The sequence below is a fragment of the Chlamydotis macqueenii genome, unplaced genomic scaffold, assembly GCF_036417535.1.
Source record: "Chlamydotis macqueenii isolate bChlMac1 unplaced genomic scaffold, bChlMac1.mat HAP1_SCAFFOLD_185, whole genome shotgun sequence".
Lineage (NCBI taxonomy): Eukaryota > Metazoa > Chordata > Aves > Otidiformes > Otididae > Chlamydotis > Chlamydotis macqueenii.
In genome coordinates, this window is record NW_028239077.1 from 201,927 (window position 1) to 221,809 (window position 19,883).

At 57.1% G+C, this 19,883-nt stretch overlaps 1 protein-coding gene across 1 annotated transcript; it reads left to right on the forward strand.

Annotated features, from left to right (window-relative positions):
• Window positions 1–15,009: 15,009 nt before the first annotated feature.
• On the forward strand, window positions 15,010–19,750 carry MVP (major vault protein). Its single transcript, XM_086771675.1, has 7 exons — window positions 15,010–15,393; window positions 15,642–15,773; window positions 16,624–16,718; window positions 17,630–17,866; window positions 18,640–18,789; window positions 18,898–19,086; window positions 19,520–19,750. The coding sequence occupies exons 1-7, from the start codon at window positions 15,243–15,245 to the stop codon at window positions 19,661–19,663; spliced, it is 1,098 nt and encodes a 365-aa protein (XP_086627801.1). The 5' UTR covers window positions 15,010–15,242; the 3' UTR covers window positions 19,664–19,750.
• The last annotated feature ends 133 nt before the right edge of the window (window positions 19,751–19,883 follow it).

Genomic DNA, 19,883 nt, shown 5'->3' on the forward strand with positions numbered 1-19,883 from the left:
CCAAGGATGCTTAGGGAAGAAGAACAAAGAGGTGATCTGGATTGAACCTTAATGTGGGCTACGGGCAAGGCACAGGTTTCTCCAGCCCCCGCAAGCTTATGGCTTCCCTGTGGCCTGAGGGGGAAACATCCTTCTTCTCCCACTAACCCCATCCCTCCAAGTTTCACCTGGGGTATCCATTCAGGCAGGGCCCAGGGTGGGGATGGAGACAAAGATAGCATGGGAAATTTGGAGACTCCAAAGAGGACGGGGGTGGGGAAGACACCAAGACAGGACACTGGGATGAATTTGCAGACCCAAAGGGACTGGGCTAGGGGGTGCTGATTGGACAGGACTGTGTGGGATGCTAGTGAAGGGTAAAGGAATTCAAGCGGAAGGAATACAAGGACTTCAATTGAAGTGGCTGGTGGGAACAGAAGAAAGAGTTCTGAGAGGAGCAAAAGGAGGGAGGTCCAAAAGTGAGGAATGTGGGGGCACAAAGGCAAGAAACCGATGAGGGCCCTTCACAGACGTTGCAGTGGGAGGTTTTCCTGAGTTTCAATGAAAACAAGGTGTCACTGGTTTTGTTTTCATGATGACAGTGGCTCCTGTTGCGACTTCAAAGAAAGATCTGTTTGATTTTATCGACATGAAAAGGGATAAATCAAAATACACTGGTAAGTGGTTCCTGAGAACTGTAAATGGCTCAGACTCTTCACTGACCTTCTATGTCATTCTTAAGGATTACGGATATGGATCTTTACGGGACACTAACTATGGATAAGAGCTCTGTTGTGCATCAGCTGTGAAAAGATTTAAGGCAATTCAGTTGAATATTTGCTTTGTAAAGTGCCTGAAGGGCAGCAGTCATCTGGAAGATTTTAATTTTGACTGCTTCCACTTTGTGTGTTATTAATTAGATAGCTAAGTTACACAGTGTTGAACTCTTTGTCATATTTAACTGTACTGTGACATTATTTGAGTCCTGAAGATATTTTGAAAAGAATTGATGAGTTGCATGCACCATCATAATTTAGGAACATTGACTTAGGAGATGTCATGGTTGCTTTTGAGATAAATGCCAATCAGGTGAACGACATTTGATGGCCACTGAACATTAAAGGTGCCCTTCAGGAAAACCCACCTGCTGGTTTAATGGTGTTTAAACGCTCGTGGTTTTGTAACAGTAGTGCACTGAAAGAGTAAAATGTCATGAGTTTGCCATTTTGACAAAGAGATGGACAAGAGACTTTGCGAGGTTGATCTAAAGTGTAGCTAATCCTACTCGTGCTGTCCTCCTCCGCGTTGTTCCAGCAGGGCTGAGAGTACTCCCGATGGTTTCTCGGTTTTCCTGCAATCACCTCTGTGAGGCAGTGGAATTTTTACCACAGTTATTTTCCACATAAAGTTTTAGCACGGTTGTTCTTCTCAGGCTTTGACCTGCGATGAGATATCCCGTTGTTTTACAGGTGAAATGGGAGAAAAATAAAAGAGCATGTACTACTTCTTCTTTGGTGGAAACGCTTAGTTTACCTGTTCGTCTTGCATACGTATATAGAGTTGGAGCCTAAGCAATCGCCCCAGCTCTCCCCTGTACCGTTTGGAGATGCGTCTTCCCCTGCCCCATTGCAGGAAACTCGGGGATGGAGGCAGGGAGTGAGAGGGACACCAACAGAGGCAGGCATGAAAGGGGAGTGTAAGGGATGGGGAGGTAGAAGAATCACAGAATCATAGAATGGTTTGGGTTGGAAGGGACCTTCAAAGGTCATCTCGTCCAACCCCCCTGCAAGGAGCAGGGACATCCACGACCAGATCAGGTTGCTCAGAGCCTCATCCAGCCTGACCTTGAACGTTTCCAGGGATGGGGCCTCCACCCTCTCTGGGCACCCTGGGCCAGTGTTCTACAACTCTCAGTGTAAAAAAAATTTTCCTAATATCCAATCTAAATCTACCCCCCTCTATTTTAAAACCATTACTCCTTGTCCTGTCACAACAGGCCCTACTGAACAGCCTCTCCCCATCTTTCCTGTAGGCCCCCTTGAAGTACTGGAAGAAGAGGGGAGAGGCTACTCTGCAGCACAGGCAAACACGTCACTGGGGACAGACAGTGAGGGCTCTGTGGTCCCCATGATTTCATCTTGTTTCCCATCTCCCAGTACCCTCCAGTTCCCTTAGTACCTGCAGAGAGTGGAGGGGAAGGATAGCACTCAGCAGGTGATCTGTGTCCTGCTGTACCGCTTTTGGCTGGGATAGAGTTAACAACAGATTTGACCAGAGCGTATTAGAGGAAACTTACTATTTTTACATCTGTTTAACAGTTGCTGGTCATTATATCGACTTATCTGCTCTTGACATGAGTTTATGTGATCTTTGCGATGCTCCCTGTTTTGTTGTACATGTTAAAGACTGGTTTTGGCTTTCGCAGTTTGCTGTGCCGTGTAGCAGTTCGTGGTGCCTTGCCTCGGAGATATACTATAAAAGCACCGGCCTTGAGCTTGATCTGGTATTGGAGCTCTGCTCTTACGGCGTTACTCCGCTTTGGGAACCACCTCACGGAGACAATTAACAATTACACTTTTCACCTTTTCTTCTCTGAAAGCTTTTTGGTGGAGGAAACACAGAATGTCACCTTCACTACCTCCTGAGTGGCAGATATTTTCTCCCTGATTACAATAGCTCTTTGGGATCCTCAGCACCATTGGGTAACCAATGCTTCTCAATAATATTTTTTTAGCTTTTTTTCTAAAGTTAACCAACTATTTAGGATTATCACTCATGCTCCAAGGCGGTGTGGTTATGTGTGGCAAGACATATGGGAGAACAGAGGCAGATAATGGTTGTCACCATTGATGGTCTGGGACTTCAACCCGAACAAGTGCAGGATCCTGACGGAGTGACAGAACATTTGAAAAAAGGGTGCCCTGGCCCTGGCTGGATGCTGTGGTTTAGCCCTAGTCACCGCTCAGCTGCTTGCTCTCTCTCCCACCCTGCAGCGGGGGGGGGGAGGGGGTAGACAACTAGGAAGAAAGGAATACCAGTGGGTTGAGATTAAGACAGTTTACTTGAATAGCAAAGAAAAATGACAATGGTAACAAAATATCAGGATACTAAGATATACAAAAAAAGAACGATGCACAATTTCTCACCACCTGACATCCCGATGACTGATACAGGCTGTCCCAACAGCGATCACGGGAAATGAAACTGAGCAGCAAGCAAAGGACAGAGAGAGAGATGCTCCCCATGCCAACCCCCACTTCTATACTGAGCATGATGTTTACGGCATGGAATACTCTCTTTGCCCAGTTTGGGTCAACTGCTCTCCCAGCTTCCTGCGCCTGCACGTTAGCGAGACCTGGGAAGCTGGAATGTGCCCTTGGTCTCTCTAGCAATAATTTATAACATCAGTGTGTCCATCAACATACGTCACATACGAAATCCAAAACACGTTGGCTACTGAGAGGAATATTAGTTCCATCCCAGCCAAAACCAGGACACTATGCCAAAGAGACACAGCTTGTGGCGCTGTACTGGGGCCTGGCCCACACTTACTGAACACTGTTCTGCACTATTCAGCACCCTCACGAGGAAGAGAGTGTCTCTGGATCTAAAGACATACAAACAGACAGGGTGGCCAAACCAGAGAGCCAGCCCTCCATGGTACCAACTGCCCCCATAGTCGAGACGGAACAATGGAAGATGAGGTCAACTTATGAGATATGCAAAAAGATTTCAGCCATCATCCAGGAGAGCAACTTATCAGCTGGTTGTTCTGATGCTGGGATATTGGGACCAATAGTCAGAATTAAAGGATAAGGAAACCCGATATTTGGGATATCTCCTCAGTTTCATCTGTGGCAGGGAAGTATCCATCCATCAAATCCATGTCTCTCCAGTGTAGAGGATGCCATGCAGGATAGTGTCAAATGTCTTGCACAAGTTCAGGTAGATGATATCCGTTGCTCGTCCCTTGTCCACCGATGCCGTCACTCCGTCATAGAAGGCCACCAAATTGGTCAAGCACGATCTGCCCTTGGTGAAGCCATGTTGGCTGTCACCAACCACCTCCTTGCTCTCCATGTGCCTTAGCATGGTTTCCAGGAGAATCTGCTCCATGACCTTGCCAGGCACAGAGGTGAGGCTGACCGGCCTGCAGTGGCCCATCTCTTCCTTTTTAAAAATGGGGGTTATGTTATCCTTATCCCGGTCATTAGGGACCTCACCAGACCGCCATGATTTCTCAAATACGATGGCCAGTGGCTTGGCAACTTCATCCGCCAGTTCCCTCAGGACCCGCGGATGCATCTCATCCACTAGGCAAGTCACCTGGTCATGGAAGGAGATCAGGTTGGTCAAGCAGGACCTGGCTTCATGAACCCCTTCTGGCTGGGCCTGATGCCGTGGTTGTCCTGCATGTGCCAGGTGATTGCACTCAAGATGAACAGCTCCATAATCTTCCCTGCCACTGAGCTCACGCTGACAGGCCTGTACTTCCCCAGATCCTCCATCCTCCTTACAGACCTTCTTGTAGATGTGCATCACATTGGCAAACCTCCAGTCATCTGGGACCTCTCCTGTTAACCAGGACTGCTGATAGACGATGGAGAGTGGCTTGGCAAGCTCCTCTGCCAGCTCCCACAGTACTCTCGGCAAGGGGGCATTCGTTGTTAAGGCATTTGTCTGCTCAAACCACCGCTGTGCAAACTGAGGCCCTGACTCCCACGAAGGGGCTGGACAGTTCCTGCTGCTGGGAAGCAGAGAATAATTTTTTTTTGTTTCCTTTGCTTCCACGTATAGACTTTGCTTTTCCTTATTAAGCTGCCTTTGTCTCGACCCACAAGTTTTCCATCTTCATTTCTTCCCCCTGTCCTGCTGAGGAGGGCGTGTGTAAGGGTGGCTTGGTGGGCACTTGGCAGTCAGTCAAGGTCAACCCACCACACTGATGAATGACAACTAGTTTCTTCGCTAATTGTAGTCTTTTAACAGTTCACTATTTGCTCTCACGATGCTGCTTGCAGACCTGCCCAGTGGCACGGCATACTCCAAGCGAATACTTAGAATCGGTGTGAGTATTTACAGCCTCTTCTCTGGACAGCTGGAAAGTCTTTGTTAATGCCACCAATTCTGCTGCTCGTGCACTCAGCTTCGGACTAAGCGGTGAAGCCTCCACTACTTGATTTTCAGTAGTTACTGAACAACGTGTAACCCGGTTACTGGTCAGATCACACGAGGACCCCTGCAGACTATGTACACATCGTTCAAGACTGGGATCTGGAAACGGCGCATCTGTCTAAATATTTTCAAGTCTTTTTGGTTTCACAGGCTGCTACCACACAATTGTGAATATTCCTGGGTGGATGCCTTTTGTCAGTTTGTTGGGTTTTTTTTCCTACGTTCCTGCACTAGAGCTTCTAGTCTCCAGGTAGGTTCACATTTCCACTTCCTCATGTCCTCCCCCTGGTCATGCAGATAGCACCATAGGGTGGCACGTGGTGCCCTTTCCTTTGAGCAGAAGAAGGCTGACTCTTAAGAGGAGAGATCTTGGTTGGCATGAGAGAGGAAGACATGACTTTTAAATGCTGGGACAATAGTTGGGACAGTTTCTCCACACCTAAGATGCAGGCTTGTAGGGAGGAAGTGACCTTCTCTTTCAGTTCCTGGAGCTGGCTGGCCGGTCCATACACAGTTGGTGCCTCCATGTCCATCCAGTTCATCATTGCCAGGGTGCTGGCATATGTTAAGTGCCTATCAAATGCCCAGGTGGCCAAGAAGGCCAATAGCGTCCTGGCTTGTACCAAAAACAGTGTGCCCAGCAGGACTTGGGAAGCAATCGTCCCCCTGTACTCAGCACTGGTGAGGCCACACCTTGAATACTGTGTTCAGTTTTGGGCCTCTCACTACAAGACAGACATTGAGGTGCTGGAGTGCATCCCAAGAAGAGCAATGAAACTGGAGAAGGTTCTAGAGCACAAGCCTTATGAGGAGCAGCTGAAGGAACTGGAGAAAAGGAGGCTGAGCGGACACCTTATTGTTCTGTACAACTACCTGGAAGGAGTTTGTGGCGAGATGGGTTTTGGTCTCTTCTTCCAAGTAACAAGTTATAGGACAAGAGGAAACAACCTCCAGTTGCACCAAGGGTGGTTACATTGGGTATTGGGAAAAATTTACTCGCCGAAAGGGTTGTCAATCATTGGAACGGCTGCCCAGGGAAGTGGTGGGGTCAGCATCCCTGGAGAGGTTTAAAAGGCATATGGATGTGGAGCTTAGGGACATGGTTTAGTGGAGCACTTGGCAGTGCTAGGTCAACAACTGGACTTGATGACCATACAGGGTAAATAATTCAACACTGTGTAACTTAGGTCTCTAATAAATAGCACAGACAAAGCAGAAGTAGTCAAAATTAAAATCTTCCAGGTGACTGCCTTCTCTTTAGGCAATTTCCAAAGCAAATATTCATCTTACGTCTTCTCACAACCCATCTACAACAGACCTCTTATTCACAGTTAGTGTTCCATAAAGATAAAACCAAATCCATAACCCTTATAAAATGACATACAATGTCAGTGAAGAAGCTGAGTCATTTACAGTTCTTCTGAGCCACTTATCAGTGTATTTTTATTTCTTTGCAGCTGTGACAGGAGTCTGTACCATCATGGAAAAAAAAAAACAGTGACACCTTGGATTCACAGACACTCAGGCAAACCTCCCACTGACTTCAAAACCTAAACCAGATTTTTACCACCAGCCTTTGATTCCCAGCTTCTGTCGCATAAAAATAAGTTATTCGCACAGCCTCAGAGCCAAAGGACTGAAGCAGACCACTCTTTTACTGTCAGACACGTGACACGGGCTGCTGGATGGTTTTGGAAGTGAACGGTGACTGAGAAGTAGGACGTGGCAGCTTGAATTACTGTGGCACATAATAAAGAGAGGACGAGTTTACAGAGGACCGTGGGAAGTATTCATGGCTGAATATCTGATCTACTGTCATAACGTTGATGTCCCATGAACTCAGTGTAGCCAGTGAGTCCAACGTGTTCAGTGCTGCTGTTGCTCAGTGCTGCTAGTGCATTTGCTGGTGGTGAAAAGTGGTTCCTTCTGACTATCAGCTGCTGAGAGACACAAGTAAATACGTGTGCATCTCCTCCCGATTGAGACCTTACTGACCCTATCTCCTCCCAGTGCTAGCTTACACCACCAGTAAAAATGCTAGTCTTCTCGTTTTGCAGAAATAAATAAGTTTCTGACTTATTATCTATCTCTTCTGGTAGTTGCGGGCATCTACAAAGAGGTGAAACAGGGGTGCCTGAGCTTGTTGATCCCAAAGATGCCCACCTCCATTACGGATGTGTCCCTGCTAAGAGAGGTACCAGCTATTCCCTCTGCTGTTTGGGGCACTTGCACCCTTGACGAGAGCAGCGATGGCAAATCATGAGTGTCATGACTGGAAAGACCGGGTGCATTGATGCCAGATTGCTGGAAAAGGTCTTTGTCGGCCTGTCTGAGCCGGGCCAGCAGCTTTACCCAGCAGCTCTCCCCGCTCAGAGTGGAGACCTGAACCACTTGCACACAATCGCACACTGCCCCTTCCTCACATGCCCAGGGCGCCCAGGATGGCGATGTTTCAGACAGTGGTGCCGTAGAGGACATCACCCTGGAAAGCCAGGGATAGCTGCAGGGCAAGCAGGGGGAGAGAGGGAAAGGGACACAGTGACCCTGGAGACAGCTCCATCACCCAGGCTGCTCCAAGCTCCACTCCTGCAGAACGACCCTGGCTCCAGGCTTTCCCAAAGGAGAGCAACACCTCAGCTGTGGGGCTGTTCCTCTGGACGGCCCCTGCCTCTGGGCTCCAGCCTGTCCCCAGAGGACAAGGGAGCCCGGGTGTGCAGGATGCCCCGGGACCTGCTCCTCCCCAGTCCCCTCGGCACTGCCCTCCTCCGTGGGCTCTGCCTGCTGCCAGGGCTGGAGGGAGCCGAGGCATCCGGGCTGTTTCAGCGCACCTCCCAGACGGGCACTCTTGTGAAGCACCGGTCTTGTGCAACGGGCTCCTCGTGCCGCAGGCTGTGGGCAAACGTGGCTTTATCAGCGCTGCGGGACAAACGTCCCTCCACCTGCCAGAGGAGCTCCGTCCCCGCAATCAGTTCCAAGTGGCTGCCTGGGGACAAGCACCTGCGTCATTGTGACCCCCTGTGACATCCTGATCAGGGACAGCGCTGGCCTGGGCCAAGGACGAGGGCGTGGAAGGGACGCTCGGTGGGGAGAAGGGCCTTTGGTGAGCTGTAGCCAAGTCCCAGCCAAGGACAGAACTGGAGCCAGAGCCTTGCTGGGGATGGGGTGACTGGGACCCAGTGTCTGGGGGCAGATCTTCAGAGTGAGACCCATGTTGTCTGGGAGGGCGCGGTGGCCCCGGGCAGCGGCAGAGTGAGGGCCAGGGCAGGGGATATTCCCCTCTGCTCTCTGCTCTGAGGAGGCTGTGGCTGGAGACTGGACCAGTCTGCAGCCTGCAGTGTAAGGGCAGTGGGGTGGGCTGGAGCGCAGCACTGCAACCACCCCAGCACTTCCCCCAGTCTGAGCCCCCATCTCCTGGTGCCCAGCATTCACCAGGGCTCCCCGTTGCCAGTGTCTCCAGTGACTGAAGATCCCAGTCACCTGGCTGTCCCCTTTCCCTGTGCTCCCAGTTTTCCTCCCACCTCCCAGTGTTCCCTAATCCCGGGGTCCTTGGTGCCCCAGGAAGAGGGGTCAGTCCCAACCCCCCATTTTGCCAAGGGGCTGGAGAGGGCTCAGAGACAATTCTGCTTAGAGACGTCTGGTTTGAGGCTGACAGCATCCGTGGGGGAGTCCCGGAGGCGAGGGGCACTGGGAGATGAGGGGATCTGGCTTTGGGGGGCTGTTGGAGGGTGGTTTTGTGTCGGAGCAGTGGGATGCCACCGCTGCCTGCAGATGCCTGGGCCCTTCCCTGTGGAGCCGCCTCGTGCAGGAAGCTGGACTGATGCCGGGGAAGGTGGCCAGATCAGCGCCAAAGGCGGGGGTGATCCTGTGCTGGGGCTGGGCTTGTTGCAAGGGCTGATCTCTCCGTCAAGCCTGACTTTGCCCTGGGGGCTCTCGGGGTGGGGAGGGGCAAGGAGGAGTCCTGGGAGGGATAAATCTGCCCCTCGCCTTCTCCAGCTTCACCCAGAACTCACCACATCGCAGAGGAAGATGAAGGTCGCAGTGCTCAGCGTGGCCCTGCTCTTCACCATCTTACTGTGCACCCCGGAAGACGCTCAGGTGAGTCCTCAGTGCCACAGAGAGGGGCTCAAAGTTGGGGATGGGTCTTGGCTGCAGGACATCAGCTGTCCTGTGGAATGAAACCGTAGTGGTGAGCGCAAAACCCCTTGGCTTGGCCTCTGCCTTTTGCGAGCAAGGGGCTCCTCCAGGCTCCCGTGCACCCGCAGCCCTGGGCAGTGCAGCTTTCTCCCTCCCACAGTTCCATCTGTTCCCCTCTTTCCATGCAATTAAATTTCTGGTGCCCAGAGACCAGGATCCTCTGTGATCAGTTGGACCTCTCCCCTCCCTGAGAGGGTCCACCGCAAACTCCTGTGATGGCCCCCACAGGTTTCTTGTACTGACGCTGCCACATCCCTCCCTTTTGAGCCTCCCCATCCCATCCTCTTGGTTCCCTCCGATATCTTGTCCCCAGCAGCTCCTCCTTGTCCTGTCTCCGGTCCCCAGATGCCCTCCCTTTGACTGTTCCCAATGCCTTTCCTTCAGTCTTTCCCTTCAGTCCTCTGCCTTTCAAGCTGTCCACTACCGCAGGGTCCCCAGATACCCTTCCTTGAACCCCCACTCCCAAACACTCTCCCAGGCCCCTCATTTTTGTCCTCTTCCTTCTGCTCCCACCAATAATCACCTCTCCTGAACTCCCTATATCCCCTCCACTTGAATTCCTTTACCCCTCACTGGCATCCAGTGCAGTCCTGTCCACTCAACAATCCCAGCCCAGTCATTTGGGGTCCGCGAATTCGCCCCACGGGCCGGTGAGGACACTGTGGGTCCTCCCCACCCCCATCCTCTTTGGAGTCCCCAAATTCCCCACGCTATCCTTGTCTCCATCCCCAGCCCTGCTCTCTGCCTGAACAGGTATCCCAGGTGAAACTGGGAGGAACGGGGCTGGCGGGAGAAGGGATTTCCCTCCATTTTCTGCCTCAGCGCAGGGGTAAACCATGGGCCTGGGAGGGACTGGAGACATCCGCGTTTGCCCCGCAGCCCTACCGAGACCTGATCCAGACCACTCCTTTGCTCTCCTTCCCCTAGGCATCCTCGGAAGGAAGCGGAAAGAAAATCCTGGAAGTAAGTAGTGGGGCATCCAGTCTGGGGAGCTGGAGGGCACTCTGGTCCTCCCATCCCTTGCTGCAGCCGGGGACATCCCAGTGACCGGTGAGGGCTCATGGTTTCTCTACAGGCGCAGGTAGCCGGAGTCTTGCGACTGAAGAGGGCTAAGGTGGGTACCATCAGCTCTGCCGAGCCTAAGCCCTCCCCTCCCATGGCCACGACACTCCAGGGAATCCCAGTGTGTCCCACTACACCGCGGCGCACCTCCCCGTGAGAGACCGCTCCTGCACCCCAGTGCTTCCCTAGGGAGGCAGCCTTCACCAGGGACCCCACTGCATTCTCACGCAGCCCACCAGAACCCTCGGCATGCCAGGATGCCCCCGTACGCAGCCACACACCCGGGTGTCCTTCCCCAGGACTCACGCTGCTTTCCGTGCGCCACCATACCAGCTCCTGTACCCCATTTTTTCCCTGGATGCACCTTCCCCAAGGAGCCCATTGCTTGTCCCTGCCTCCCAGCACACCCACGTGTATCCCTAACCCTCCTTTTCTCCCCAGCCCGCTGAGCCTGAGCTGGTTGGAATTGTGTCTAACAAAGACCTGCCTGTGCACCTTCATGTCTAGGTGAGCAGCACCGCGGTGTCTCCACTCGCAGAAAGAATCCTGGGGCCCGGGGGATCCCTGGACCCTCGAGGGTGGGCAGAACTTGGGTGTGGGAGAAGGAAACAGAGGGGACCTTCCACGATCCATGTCCCGGGGTGAGCTGGACAGCTGCCCCCATGTCTCTCCTTGCACCCGTTGGGGCTCTACAGGCTCCCCGTGCAGGCCGGGCAGGCGCTTCTGGTGCCGTACGGACTCTAAGGAGTACCATGAGGGCTGGGCAGGGTTCTGCGGGGTTTACGGGCGTCCCGGGGTAACGGCTCTGGCTGCCGTGTGGATCTCAGCAGAGCCCAGTCCAGTGCCGGGTGTACTGAGAGCTCCAATTCTTGTCTCCTTCTCTGGGTCTCTGCAAGGGAGACACTGGGGACAAAGCTCCTCTCGTGTCCCAGTGGACACGACGGGTCTCATTTTGGACTGGCTTTCAGGACTGGAGCTGGCGGTGACACCCCTGTCCTGCCCCCGGCCAGCGACATGAGGAGATGATCATCGCTGGATGACCCTACCCGATCCCCTGGGAGCCCTGGGCCGTTTCCCTCTAACGATCAATAAACTCCCTTCAGCAAAGCCGCTCTCTGCCCGCGTGTCTGTGTCCAGCTCCCCTCTGCTCCGCCGGCGCCTGGACACCTGGGTCCTCTCCGGCTGCATCGCCCTGATGAGCAGAGTGGCTGAGGGAGCTCGCACGCCTGGGGCGTCTCCGTAAAGGAGATCCCCTTCCCACCCTCCCCAAATCAGGGCGGATTAGGGCAAGTGTCCCGGTTCTGGCTAGGACAGAGTTAATATTCGCCTGAGCTGGGAGGGGAACTGGAGCTGGTGGCCCCTATGGCTGGGGTAGTTAACTAACGAGCTAACAGCTGGGGTTAATTTACCCAAATTAGCCCAAGGGCTGGTCCATCCCTCTGACATCGTGCTCAGGGTATCAGTGAGGAGGTGGTGGATGCCCCATCTCTGGAAACATTCAAGGCCAGGCTGGATGAGGCTCTGAGCAACCTGATCTGGTTGGAGATGTCCCTGCTCCTGGCTGGGGGGTTGGACTGGATGGGCTTTGAAGGTCCCTTCCCACCCAAACCATTCCATGGTTCTGTGATCAGAAGCAGTGGCCCTGTCTCAGTTCTTCACCACCCTCCGTGTAAAAATTGTTTTCCTTATGTCCAGTCTGAATCTGCTTCCTTCTATTTTGAAACCATTACCCCTCGTCCTGTCACACCAGGCCCTGCTGAACAGCCTCTCCCCATCCCTCCTGCAGCCCCCTTGAGGCACTGGAAGACCGCTCTCAGCTTGTTTCCGGGGGACCTCGGAGTCCAGGAAATCAAGCCCCTTCCCCCCCGCCCATGTCTGGAGGACCTAGGCCTCAAAGGGTCCCAGGCACACATGTGCCCTGTTCCCCGCCATCCCAGGACACAGATATTCAGGCAGGAACAGGAGAAGACCGGGTGCCACCGGTGACAGGCGGTCTTGGGGCTGTGGGGGCCTGGACAGCAACGTCACTAGGGTGCTGGGCAGGTTGGCCCGCGGAGAGGAGGGCAGCGTTAGGTGGCATCTGTCAGCGGGGAACACCCCAACCCCGGGGACATGCCCCACCTTTGGGGGTGGTGGGGGGGGGGATCTGTCACCTGGAGACCCCCACACCCTGAGGATACACCAGGGGCACCACTACCCACGACCTCTGCCATGAAGACACAAGTGCACCTGCTAAACCCCACACCTATTTGGCCCTACCCAGGCTGCAGGGTGGCACTGGTGGCACTGGTGGCAGAGGGGGTGAGAGTTACGTGTCAGGGAGGGGGTCTCAGATACCCCCCTGGTCCCCCATCTTGTCCCCCACTGCATCCTCACATTCTCCCCCGCTCCTGTGTCCCACTGTCCTCACCCCACATCCCCCCGTCACCCCCCGGCCCCTGCTGTCCTTCACTGCTTCCCGTGTCCCCCCGGCCAATCTCCATGTCACCTCCCTGGTCCCCAGCGCCCTCCCACACCCCCTCACTTCTCCCCATTGCTCCCCTCCAGTCCTCTTCCACGCTCCCAGTGCCCCTGCATCCCCCCTAGTCCCCAAATCACCCCCTCCTCCCCACACGACCGGCTGCTGCGCCCCACATCCCTCAAATTCCCGTACCCGCCGGAACGTCACCACCACCAGCGCCCGCTCCGCCCGGCCCTGCTGAAAAAATCCAAAATCCCGGCCCTGTGAGGATCGGGGGGGGGGCGGGGGGGGGCAAACCGTGAGCGGGGGGTGCATCCAGCCCTGGGCGGGGGAGTGAACCTAGCCCTTGGAGGGGGGTAGTACAGCCCTAGAACGGGCAAAGTGTGCCCACGAAGGGTCGATCCTGCCCTGGGGGGGTCGGTCCTGCCCTGGGGGGGTCGGTCCTGCCCTGGGGGGGGTCGGTCCTTCCCTGGGGGGGGGTCGATCGTGCCCTGGGGGGGTCGATCCTGCCCTGGGGGGGGTCGATCCTTCCCTGGGGGGGGGGGGTCGATCCTACCCTGGGGGGTCGATCCTGCCCTGGGGGGGGGTCGATCCTGCCCTGGGGGGGTCGATCCTGCCCTGGGGGGGTCGGTCCTTCCCTGGGGGGGTCGATCGTGCCCTGGGGGGGTCGATCCTGCCCTGGGGGCGTCGATCCTTCCCTGGGGGGGGGGTCGATCCTGCCCTGGGGGGGGTCGATCATGCCCTGGGGGGGTCGGTCCTTCCCTGGGGGGGGGTCGATCCTGCCCTGGGGGGGTCGGTCCTTCCCTGGGGGGGGTCGATCGTGCCCTGGGGGGGTCGATCCTGCCCTGGGGGGCGTCGATCCTTCCCTGGGGGGGGAGTCGATCCTGCCCTGGGGGGGTCGATCGTGCCCTGGGGGGGTCGGTCCTTCCCTGGGGGGGGTCGATCCTCCCCTGGGGGGGTCGATCCTGGCCTGGTGGGGTCGGTCCTTCCCTGGGAGGGTCGATCCTGCCCTGGGGGGGTCGGTCCTGCCCCGGGGGGGCCGGGGAGGGGGGGGTGTAAATCCGGGCGCACGGGGCGGGCCCCGCTGGGGCTGGGCCCTGCCTGCCCGCAGGGCTGGGCCTGGGCCTGGGCGAAGGGTTTTTCCGGGTTCTCCTGCGCCGGGGGAAGTATCCGGCCCCACAGGGAGGTGGTCTCCTTCCCCCACGGTGAGGTGTCCCCCCACGCTGGCCTGCCGCACAGCAAGCTTTCCCTTCCCCGCGGCACCCCAAGCCCCCGCTGTGAGCTCCTCTGCCCCACTGACGTGCGGAAAACGGACTCCACAACCTGTAAGACTGTAAAGTAGGTATGCTTATTCAGCGCTGGGCAGCACAGGGGGGTAGTCCCACCAAAACCGTGCGCGCCTTACGTGGCAACTCACTTTGAATTTTATACAACCAAGTGTTACATACACATGAAGTTAAAAAAACACGCCTATACATATGCATGAGCTATCCCCGCTCCGTATTAAAATTAGTTCCAAGAGGTCATTTAGGTATTACAATTAGTTCCAAGAAGTCATTTAGGTATTACAATTAGTTCCAAGAGGTCATTTGGCCAGTTTTAGCTGGCTCCTGAAGGAGGCCCCTTGGTTCTTATCAGGACTGTCCTTGTGCGGGAGGTGCAGGACTTCTCGCAGGAGACCCCTTGGTTCTTATCAGGACTGTCCTTGTGTGGGAGGTGCAGGACTTCTCGCAGGAGACCCCTTGGTTCTTATCAGGACTGTCCTTGTGCGGGAGGTGCAGGACTTCTCACTTCAGATAAAGAGTTCAAAGCACAAAGCAAGACCCCTCGGTTGGGGAATGCAAGACTTCCCCCCCCGGGTAGTTTTTACAGTAGCTAGTTAGCAAAGCATCAAACGCTATTTGTATTAGCATGCACAGCAATAATCAATAAATGCCATATCTATTAAAGTTTCCTTAGCCCCTCTTCTCACCACGGCGGGGCCTTCTGCGCCTCTCCCCGCCGACCCTCTCTGCCCCACGGCAAGCTTTTCCAGCCCTGTGGCAAGGTCTCCGAGCCCACCATGAGCCCTACGCTGAAATCTTCTGCCCCCCCGTCGCCCCACGATGAGCTTAGCCACCTCACAGCAATCTCTTAACCTCTTCTGCCCCACAGCAACCTCGCCAGCCCCATAGCCAGCTTTTCCACCTCGTGTCAAGGTCTCTCGCCCCACAGTCACCCGCTGTTCTGCCCCACAGCAACCTCGCCAGTCCCATAGCCGGCTTTTCCACCTCGTGTCAAGGTCTCTCGCCCCACAAGCAAGCTGTTCTGCCCCACAGCAAGCTCATCTACACCCCAGGAAGGTCTCCTGCCCCACGGTGAAGTCTCCTGCCCCATGGAGGACCCCGTGATCCGCATACCCCCCTACCACTACGTCCACGTGCTGGACCTCAACAGCAACGTCACCCACGTGGAGGTTGGGCCCCACACCTATATCCGGCAGGATCACGAGAGGTGGGTGCCGTGGGGCGGGGGAGCACCCGCGGGTTGAGGGGGGGGTCTGGTTCCTACATCGGGCAGGACCGGAAAAGGCAGGTGATGTGGAACAGGAGGAGACCTACGGGATGATGGATCCCACCCCTGTGTCTGTCAGGTGGAGTAAATGTGGGTGCTGTTGGGTAGGGGGTGGGTTTGTGTGGCTGTAGACCCACCCAAATTTATAGCCAGGTCTCTGTAGGGCTACGGGGGGTGTTTTGGAGGGCTCTGAAAGGCTGATGGTACCACCTGTCCACAGGCACCTACATCCCCCGCAAGGAGGTGGAGGTGGCCGAGACACTGCAGGCCACTGTCATTGGGCACAACCAGGCCATCCGCCTGCGAGCACGCAAGGAGTGCCTCAACCGCTACGGGACCCGCCGTGTCACAGGTAGCACCCGGTGCCACCTCGGTGGCCTCCCGGGTTCAGCGGCCTTGATGTCAGCTGTCATGCTATCACCCTGTGTCACTGGTGCTGCCCCCTTAGCACCCATGGGAGCCCTCTGTTGCCTGAAGGCACCGCTGGGACACCCTTTGCCACCCCACCCCTTATCCTTTGGGACCCTTTTCTCCTAGCACCTCTGGGACCCTTCTGTCATCCTCCAGCTCCATGTCATCTGACAACACCCCTGGGATCTCCACCACTCCCATCCCACCCCCCGGGACTCCTAGGACCCCCAGCACCCCCTTCCTACCCCATCTCTCGGTGCCTCTGGGATCCCTAACATTCCCATCCCCCGTAAACCCCCTCCCACCCCACAGCATCTGTGGGATCCCCAACACTCTCATCTCACCCCCTATAAACCCCCTCCCACTCCACAGCGCCCCCAGGATCCCTATCTGATCCCCCCAGCACCCTGGGATCCCCAACTTGCCCATCTTACCCCCCGCCATAAACCCCATCCCACCACACAGCACCCCTGGGACCCCGTCTTATCCCCCAGCATCCATCAGACTCTCAGAACCACCAGTACCTCCAGGACTCCCATCCCACCCTCAGGACCTCCCAACACCCTCAGGGTTGACATCCCACCCGTAGGACCCTTTGCCCCCACGATCTGTAGGACGCTTGAGATCCATAGGACCCTGAGCACCCCTAGGACCTCTCTGGCACCCCGTGCTGCGTTTTGCCCAGCACCCTCACGTCTCACCCCAACACCCCTAGGACTCCTGGTCCCTTCCCCCCCTAACAAGCACCCCAGCATCCTCAGCTCCCCCAGCACCCATCACCCTGCTCCCAGGTGAGGAGTGGCTGGTGAAGCAGGTGGGCGCCTACCTGCCTGGTGTCTATGAGGAGGTGATGGACATCGAGGACGCCTACATCCTCACTGACAAGGTACCGGGCATCCTAACCCTCACCTCCTTGGTGTCCATGGGTGGTGAGGCCCTTCTGGGCTGGGTTTGGGGGGTCCTGTGTCCCTCTTCCCCTGCACTCATGAGTGACTGGAACTCTCCAGGATGGGTGAAGGGCCCTGTCACCCCCTGATTCACCACGACCCTGACCTCTTGCACACATGGGTGATGAGGACCCCACAGAGGGGCCTTGGTATCCCTCCAAGCCACTGTGTTCCTGTGGCCCCTGCACCCATGAGTGACCATGATTCTCCAGAAGGTCCTGTCCCCTTCACCTGTGCTGTCCCTGTTCCCCCTGCCTCAGTGGATGATGAAAACCCTCCTGTCCCCCTCCAACCCACCATGACCCCTTGTCCTGCTGCACCAACCGACGGGTGATTAAGACCCCCGGGATAGATTTGAGGGTCCTACACCCCCTGCACCCACAGGGGATAAGGACGCCCAGGATGGACGTGTCCGTTGTCCTGCACTCATGGGTGACAAGAACTCTTTGGGATTGATTGGAGAGTTCCTTGTCTCCATTCCCCTGCACCCATGGGTGACGAGCACCCTCCGGGATGGATGTGGGGTACCATCAACTCCCAGCCCATCACATCCCTGTCCCACCTGCACCCGCAGGTGATGAGGACCTTTCAGAGAGTCCTCTAGCCCCCCCCCCACGGCATATCCCCATCCTTGCTTCACCCATGGGTGACAAAGGACCCTCCAGGGGGTTGTGCCTCGTCCATCCGCTCCATCTCTGTCCCTCTGTACACACAGGCAATGAGGTCCTTCTGGGGTGGGTTTGGGGGTCACATCACCCTGTCTCCCTGCGCCTGTGGCTGACAAGGCCTGTTGGGGCCGGCTTCAGGTGTCCCAACACCCGTCACGTCCCTGCGTGTCCATCTCTTGCAGAAAGCTCTGCATCTGCGAGCAACGCGGACCTTTGAGGACGAGCAGGGCCGGGTGCGGCGCACGGGTGAGGAGTGGCTGGTGACCCAGGCGCAGAGCGAGGCCTACATCCCAGATGTGTTCGAGGAGGTGGTGGCTGAGGTGGCGGTGACGACGCTGGGCCCACGGCAGTACTGCGTGGTACTCGACCCTGTGGGGCCCAATGGGCAGCCCCAGCTGGGCCAGCAGCACGTTGTCAAGGTGGGCACCCAAGGGTGTCTCCTGGGGACCTAATGTAGCCCGTAGGTGTCAAAGGTGGTCCCGAGGGACCCTAAGACACAGGTTTACTGCTACTGTGTCACCAGGGGACCCTAAGGTGCCCTAAGAGACCCAAGCGTGGCTCCCAGGACCCAAGGGTGGCCCTATGGGAGGAAAACTCATGTACGCATAGGTGTCCCAAAAAGTCTCAAAGGTGGCCCCAAGGGACCTCAGTGTACTCCTGAGGTGTCTCTGAAAGTCCTTAAGGCGTCCCTGGGGGATCCTAATGCACCCTTGAGGTGTCCCCAGCGGTCTCTAAGGTGACCTTGAGGGCCCCAGGAACCACAGGTGGCCCTGATGTACCCAAACACATCCCCCCAAGATTGCGAGGGTGGTCTCAAGGGACCCCAAGACACCTACATTAGCTCTGATATCTTTCTGAGGGACACTAAGCTTCCATAGGAACTGATGAGTGCTCACCAGAAAACAGAATTTGGCCCTGACACACCTGTAGGCACCCCTGAAGGTCTTGAAGGTGGTGCGCAGGGACCCCAAGACATCCCTGAGGGACCCCTGATGCACCCGTGTCTCTGCTCTGTGTCTGACCATGTCCTGCCTGCCCTGTACCACCGTGTGCCCGTGCCCCTACTTCATGTCCCAATATGTTCCTGTGCCCCTGCCCTGTGTCCCCACCACTTTGCCACATCCCTGTCCTGCTGGTGACGTGTCCCTGCATCCCTAGGGCAGGGCACGCAGGCGGCTTGGGCGCGTGACTCCGTTTCCTCTGCTTCGCCTTCAGCGCAGCGGTGGAGAGCGCGGGGGCAGCCCGGGCAGAGGCGCAGGCCCGGGCGGAGGCCGCCCGCATCGAGGGCGAAGCCGCCATCCTCCAGGCGAAGCTGAAGGCCGAGGCCATCGCCATAGAGACGGTGCGCGGGGCGGGGAGGGGCCGGGGCCTGCCCTGGGGTGGCGGCCCGCGCTGGGAGGCGCGGTGGCGGGGGACGGGGTGCTGTCCCGACGGTGCCGCTGCCCGCAAGGAGGCGAAGGTGTCGCGGCTGGAGCGGGTGCACGCGCAGGAGGTGCGGGCGCAGCGGGCGCGAGGGGAGGCGGAAGCGGCGCGGGCCCAGGCGCTGGCAGACGTGGAAGCTTCACAGGTGCGGGAGGTGGCGGCCGCCCCGGGACCCGACACCATCCGCGACATCGCCCGGGCTGGGCCTGAGCTCCAGGTGAGGTGGGGGGCAAGGGCTGCCTGCGGTGGGCTGGGGGAGAAGCTAACTGGAGAGGGTGGGGCGTGAAGCCGGCGCGGCCACCCGGAGGAGATGGAGCCGGTGGCGGCGGGCAGAGACAGGGCTTGGCTGGGGTCGCCGTGGGAGGGTGGGGCTTTGCTTGGCGTGGCACCTCTGGTCCCCGCGGGGTGGGGTCCCCATAGGGTGGGGTCCCCGAGGGGTGGGGTCCCCATGGGGTAGGGTCCCCGAGGGGTGGGGTCCCCATAGGGTGGGGTCCCCGAGGGGTGGGGTCCCCATGGGGTAGGGTCCCCGAGGGGTGGGGTCCCCATGGGGTAGGGTCCCCGCGGGGTGGGGTCCCTGCGGGGTGGGGCAATGGCTGCAGGAGGCAGGGAGTGCGGGGCCTTGCTGAAGGACCCTGCCCCTCTCCTCACAGGTGAAGCTGCTGCAGGGCCTGGGGCTGCAGTCCACCCTCATCACCGACGGCACCGCTCCCCTCAACCTCTTCACCACTGCCCGCGGGCTGCTGGGGCTGGCCTCACCCCCCGAAAGCTCTGCCCCCCAGGCCCCCACCCTTTGAGGACCCAGGCAGCCAGGCTCTTCTCCCTCCACGGGACCCCGGTGTCCGGAGCAACCGGAAGCAGCCCAATAAAGCGAGCAGGCGGCAGCAGCGGTGTGGGCATGGCGGCGCGGATGCAGGGCCTGGGGCACTGGTGTCACTGGTGGCACGTTGTAGTTCAGCCCCGATCGGGACCAGATTTCGCAGTCTCTCTCTCACCCTCCGAGAGAACAGGGGGAGA